General features: G+C 41.1%; 1 protein-coding gene across 1 annotated transcript in view; it reads right to left on the bottom strand.

Annotated features, from left to right (window-relative positions):
- Window positions 1-220: 220 nt before the first annotated feature.
- DNAH12 (dynein axonemal heavy chain 12) overlaps window positions 221-6,550 on the bottom strand; it is a 255,190-nt gene continuing 248,860 nt past the window's right edge. The window contains exons 74-77 of the mRNA XM_031663269.1: window positions 4,048-4,185; window positions 3,543-3,634; window positions 2,673-2,740; window positions 221-494 (exon numbers count right to left, since the gene is read on the bottom strand). Coding sequence (XP_031519129.1) covers window positions 304-494; window positions 2,673-2,740; window positions 3,543-3,634; window positions 4,048-4,185 — 489 coding nt within the window. The 3' untranslated portion in view covers window positions 221-303. The remainder of the gene's footprint in view (window positions 495-2,672; window positions 2,741-3,542; window positions 3,635-4,047; window positions 4,186-6,550) is intronic.

Below are 6,550 nucleotides of genomic sequence, written 5' to 3'. Positions count from 1 at the left end.
GTGTATAATTAAGGTAGGACAGTGGAAAGTAAACTACTGAAGCTGAAGGAATGACTTAACATTTGTGAAGGAGATAATTCCTGATATTTGTTAAATTTTATCCGTTTAACCCTCAAATCTATTTTTCACATACAATCAAACTTCAAAAAGTTCTCCTCAGAGAGGAGAACAATGCAATGAGCGTTTGCAAAGACCATTTAAAAGAATAACACCAAGATACTTGGTTTTATAATGTATATATTTTAAGTAGGACAGGTTTTTTTTTTTTTGTAAACTTTTGGATGTTTTATAAATTTGTCCAATTTAGTCATCCAACTGACAAAGCAAAGCAACCCCACGCTTGATCCAGTGCTCAGTAGGTTGGTCTGTTTTTAACAGCATTGCAATGACAAAGTTAGTAGAATGTCCCGTAGTGGAAAGAGTTCCTTTACGTTCACTTGTCTTGTAGAGGGGACAGACATAGGCATCCGACTTTATAATCTGAGATTTTTGAGCTTGAAAAAAAAAAAAGAAACAAATTCATTTGATAAAGGGGAAAACAGCCATTAGTACTAAAAGAACTACTTATCTTGTAATAAAATGGCCAGAACTACATCTAAGATCATAATTGTGATATATGAAGGTTTTATAGCATATATACATATATCTTTTTACAGTACATACAGTATTACGATTGTGAAACAAGGCAAGTTTTTTTTTTTTTTTTTTTTTTTTTGAGACTGAGTCTCACTCTGTCGCCTAGGCTGGAGTACAGTCGCACAATCTCGGCTCATTGCAACCTCTGCCTCCCAGGTTCAAGTGATTCTCTTGTCTCAGCCTCCCAAGTAGGTGGGATTACAGGCGCCTGCCACCACGCCCCGCTAATTTATGTATTTTTAGTAGAGACGGGGTTTCACTATGTTGGCCAGGCTGGTCTCGAACTCCCGACCTCGTGATCCGCCTGCCTTGGCCTCCCAAAGTGCTGGGATTACAGGCGTGAGCCACCATGCCTGGCTTAAGGCAAGTATTTCATATCGTGCATGATTCTAGGTGTGGAAGACAGGAATAGACTTTAAAGTTCTGACCGCTTAGCAGGCATGAGAACACTCAAGAGGATTTGGGAGGGAAGAAGGAGAAGGGAGGGAAAAAGGAATAAAATACAGTATAGGTAGTGGGGGAGATGCAAAAGCAGAAATACAACTGCTTAGAGCGCTAATCCAAGAAACCCACACAGAAGAAGCTGACATTTCTATTTGTTTTTAGCAGGTAAATAATAAGAAAAACACGCCAACTTTTACCAATTCACGAAAAGAAACTATGTACAATCCCCAAAAAGCCAGATATAAGATATTAGGAGTCTTTCCAAACTAAGGTCACATTTCTCATAGTTATAACTGAACCACATTCATAATAAGAATATTTGATAGGTTGGATGGTGATTCTGGGTGACCGGTAAATATTTTCATTTAAGAAATTGTCTGGGCGCGGTGGCTCAAGCCTGTAATCCCAGCACTTTGGGAGGCCGAGACGGGTGGATCACGAGGTCAGGAGATCGAGACCATCCTGGCGAACACGGTGAAACCCCGTCTCTACTAAAAAATACAAAAAACTAGCCGGGCGAGGTGGCGGGCGCCTGTGGTCCCAGCTACTCGGGAGGCTGAGGCAGGAGAATGGCGTAAGCCCGGGAGGCGGAGCTTGCAGTGAGCCGAGATCGCGCCACTGCACTCCAGCCTGGGCGACAGAGCGAGACTCCGTCTCAAAAAAAAAAAAAAAAAGAAAGAAAGAAATTGTTGTTATTTAAGAATTAAAACATTAGGGAAGAGAAAACAAAAGAATGAGACTTTTTTTCCAGACTTGTAGAAAGATGATGATGGCAGAAGCAGGGGAGGAGCAAGCAGTTTCCTAAGTGGGACAAAATTGGCCCCCACCCCATGTGGCTGGCAACATCTATGCCTTGGGGCACCTGGCTGGCTCCTAGGCCTAGCGGTTTCTTATAGCCAGAAAATGCTAGTCACTATCTGGAGACTGTGTCAAGCTAATTTGTGCCTCTGAGCAATGTGCAAAGGGAATTCAGAATATGGATGGGCAGCTGTTCAATCTGTGAACCCCCTTGTAGAAGTGGGGGGAGGGGCCGGGTGTGGTGGCTCAAGCCTGTAATCCCAGCACTTTGGGAGGCCGAGACGGGCGGATCACGAGGTCAGGAGATCGAGACCATCCTGGCTAACACGGTGAAACCCCGTCTCTACTAAAAAAATACAAAAAACTAGCTGGGCGAGGTGGCGGGCGCCTGTAGTCCCAGCTACTCGGGAGGCTGAGGCAGGAGAATGGCGTAAACCCAGGAGGCGGAGCTTGCAGTGAGCTGAGATCCGGCCACTGCACTCCAGCCTGGGCGGCAGAGCGAGACTCTGTCTCAAAAAAAAAAAAAAAAAAAAAGAAGTGGGGGGAGGGCTGAAAAGAATGACATATCCCATAGGCTAGGAGCATAAAAAGCAGCATAGTATTCCCAAAATAATATAAATGCCATACACACAAAGGGATAATAATAATTTCTAATGTAAATATTCTATCAATGTTTATTATAATTGAGCTAGATCCTAAAAGGTTTGAGCAAAAACTTATTTTGGGGAGCAGTGTATAATATCCATCCTTATTCTCCCTGAACTTCAAATAAATTTTGTTGAGAGAATATTTACTTGGTTTTATCCATATGATGGGCATCAGGTCAAACAGAAGTTTGGGATGTTGTTCAGCAAGCAATCCACTATAAAGAGAAATGGATAGAAATTATTAGAAATAACTTCTGAAATTTGCTAGAAGCAAATTGCTACTTACATATTGGCTACTTACATATTGGCATACTTACATATTGGCTTTTACTAGAAGAAAGTACTAGAGACAGAGAGAAAGTACTAGAGACAGAGAGAAAAAAATGTAAAAAAAGAAAATGAAAAAATGGCAATGAAGAATTGGGAGAAACAAAAGAAAACGATGGGACAGCAAAGGGTAAACAGTGGACACTTATCAATGGCTGCCAATTTTTAATGACCGCCCATGAGGCCAGGGCTCCAAGGGAAACTTTCTCTCCTTCTCTTCTCTCTATCCCATATATTTTAAACAGGAATAGTATCGCTTAATTTCCTGAGTGAAGCAGGAAATTCAATATTTATTGTAAATATTTCTTTATTATCAAAATGCAAGAAAAGGCTTCCCATTCACTAACAGAAAGGTGAACTTCATTATAACTAACTGTAAACTGTTTAAAAGTGAGGTGGTCCTACACATTACAAAATAGAAGGCAACTGTTACAAAATGGAATAAGCAGGAAAATAATTTCAGCTAACTTTTCTACTAATAAGACTACTGAAATATTGACTAAAAATTATTCAGCACCTAAAAATAACAACTCATCAGTTGCCCCAGCTTGACTAATTATTTATGTGAGAGTTCTGATATTATTACTTGCCTTAAAAGAGGACTTTTTTTTTTTTTTAAAGCAACGGGTTGCTTATCTTATCTATGATTCAGCTACAAATGAAGAGGTCCTGGCAGTTGAAACCACTGACCTTTGTCGGTTCCAGCGTGCGCCATCGAGATACAATCCGTGAATATAAACACCATCATCTGGTGATGTGTCAGATGTATCAGATGGGATAACCTGAAGGGACAGGCACACACTAGCAGTGATCCTCTCCAGACAACTTCATCTCATAAAGAACACATTAGCGAAATATTCAGAACACATTCATGGAAACTCTACTGTATAATAGCTTGTTAAACTACACATTTTTTCAGCCATAGTTTGTAAAAAAGTATAAAAGTACTTCTTTTTTAAGACTTTATCAAATTTTACTGTACCTCATATTTTTTGCTAAAGAGAAGAACAGCATTGGATTATTTAAATCAAATATTGCAGTATATAAAAGTTCTCTCTTAGGGATAGCAAGACAAATATTCTTACAACCCAAAGAACGAAGTAAAATTGCTTACAATGGGTTACAATATATAAACTCGGTTTAAATACATGACTTAATGTAATGAAATACTGTTGACTTTAAGGAGTTACTATACCTCAAATTCATATCCTAGCAAATCAATAGGGGTGGTATATTTTCTGGCATAATTCTGCATAGCTCCAGTTAAAAAGGCCTGGGTGAAAAAGAAACCTGACAGCCAAAACACACAAGGTTTTCCTGAATTATACCAGTCCTATAAAGGGGAAACAAAACACATTATGTCAGTTTTTAAAGTTATACAAGCACCACCTGATGTACAATTCCTGATTCTGGTTTTTGCTCATGTTGTCCACATTTTCCATCACAAGGCCCTCTTCCCCGATGTCAAGCACACAGCCTGCCTTGGCCCTCCCACCTCTTTCACCTTCTAGTTACTCTTCTTGGAAAACTCAAAACAATTTGAGCATTAACCTGAATGAAACATAGTTTGAAGAGTCAAATCTTCTGCAAAAGCCAAATGTAAATTATTTGATGCTTTATTATATCACCCCACTCAAAAGCAACCACGGTTAGACATCTTACACATTGTCTAATTATAGACCTCATTCGTTGATTCCAGTTCCTTAACCCTGTGTGTGTATGTGTGTGTGTGTGTATACACACACACACATATTTTTTTTTAGATGAAATCTCGCACCATCACCCAGGCTGGAGTGCAGTGGCATGATCTTGGCTCACTGCAGCCTCTGCCTCCTGGGTTCGAGTGATTCTCCTGTTTCAGTCTCCTGAGTAGCTGGGATTACAGGCGTGCACCACCACATCTGGCTAATTTTTGTATTTTTAGTAGAGATGGAGTTTCAGCATGTTGGCCAGGTTGGTCTGGAACTCCAGACTTCAAGTGATCTGCCCACCTCGGCCTCCCAAAGTGCTAGGTATGAGCCACCGTGCCTGGCCACTGGGGCTGGAGGTATGACTGGCCAGGTGTGAGCCACCATGCCTGGCCCCAGTTCCTTAACTCTCTTAAACCCCTTGTCTCTGTGTCCACTGCCCTCACTCCAGTTCATGGTCTTCTTTCTGTACCAGTGCGTGTTGTCTTCTTGCTTCTTCCCTTTTTGTTCAATCTATCCAGAAGAATGTTGCCAGAATATAACTCATCGTGCAGAGTTTGGATCAGATGTAGCATCTTGCATAATTCTTCAGTGACCTACCAAATTGTTCAGTGACACACCAAATTAAAGCTTAAACCTCTTGGTCTCCTATTCAAGATGCTTCACATAAAGCAAAGAAACAAACCAAAAACAGAGATACTTCACAATCCAGCCCCAATGTATTTTCAGTTCTATTATATCTCTTTTACTTCCTTTCGGGCATCCTGCATTCTAATCTGGACTGGACTAAAGAGACTGGACTATTTGCTGGTCTCTGTGCCGGGTGACATTTGTTGTTTTCCTGCCTATCTTAAAGTGATATTACCCTTCTCAGTCCAAGCTTCTCAGTCCAGGCACATCTGGTGGTAGAACACCTAGGCTTGCAGGGTAGGCTGGTGATTCACACCTGGCCAGTCATACCTCCAGCCCCAGTGACTGATTCAGAAATGGACATGTGACCCAATCAAAGCCAGAGATGCAGAAACTCTTGCTGGGACTTTTGGAGAAAAGACTCACTCTCAGCTCCTCAAAGTTGTGTGGATGTGAGGCCAGAGTTGCTGTTGCTATCTTGCTACCATCAGATGAGAACCTGACTGAGAATGGAGTTTACCTGAAGGGAATGGAGACAAGAGATGAAGTGCAAGAAGCCAGGACAAGATATCCATGTTTGCACCCTGGTCAAATGTTACCTGAAGCCACTTTAGCTCCTGGAGTTACACGAGGGAACTTTATGTTTGCTTATGTCAGAATTTTTGTTACTTATAATGGAATCAATCCAAAGTGATACAGTGCCTTTTATCCCACAAGCTACATAGCGATCTCTTTTTCCTTTCTTTGCAGTATCAAAACCATTCATTCTTTAAATCCAGCTTAAATGCTACCTCATCCATGAAACAATCTCTGCTTTCTTGTGCCATAAGAACTTGCTCCCTTCTTTGAAATCGCAGAGCATTTTACATGTTGGTCTTTCATGGAACATCCCTTACTATAGTGTACTAATTTTCTTTAGATACATGGCTTGTCTCCCTGTAAGCTCTTGGCAGCGTCAGGACAGGACTTTTGTTGTAATTATGTTTTTATCACAGAACACGCAACAAGGTGCTTTGAATAAAATAAGGTCTCAATTCATGTTTATGGAATGAACAGATGAATCAATGAAATGGACTTTGTCTCTCGGCAGGCAATATACTCTGGGAAGAAGCCAGTTTTGCCCCCTAGGAGGAAGAGAACAAACTGCTGCTGGAGATGCTGCAACAGTACAAGCTATCAGGTCAAGAAGAGGCACAGAAAGATTTGAAGTCTGATGAGGGCAAAACCAGGCAGAGCAAGCACCAAGCACAAGAAGGCTGTAAAGGCCCACAAGGCAAGCATTTAGAAAACCCACTCGCCCATGGCTCCCTTTATCCCAGAGTGTCATTAGTGTCTGTGGTCAGCTACTTGTACTATCTCTGAATAAGCTACCATTTACTA

This window comes from Papio anubis, chromosome 2, assembly GCF_008728515.1.
Source record: "Papio anubis isolate 15944 chromosome 2, Panubis1.0, whole genome shotgun sequence".
Lineage (NCBI taxonomy): Eukaryota > Metazoa > Chordata > Mammalia > Primates > Cercopithecidae > Papio > Papio anubis.
This window is presented reverse-complemented; position numbering and strand designations above follow the sequence as displayed.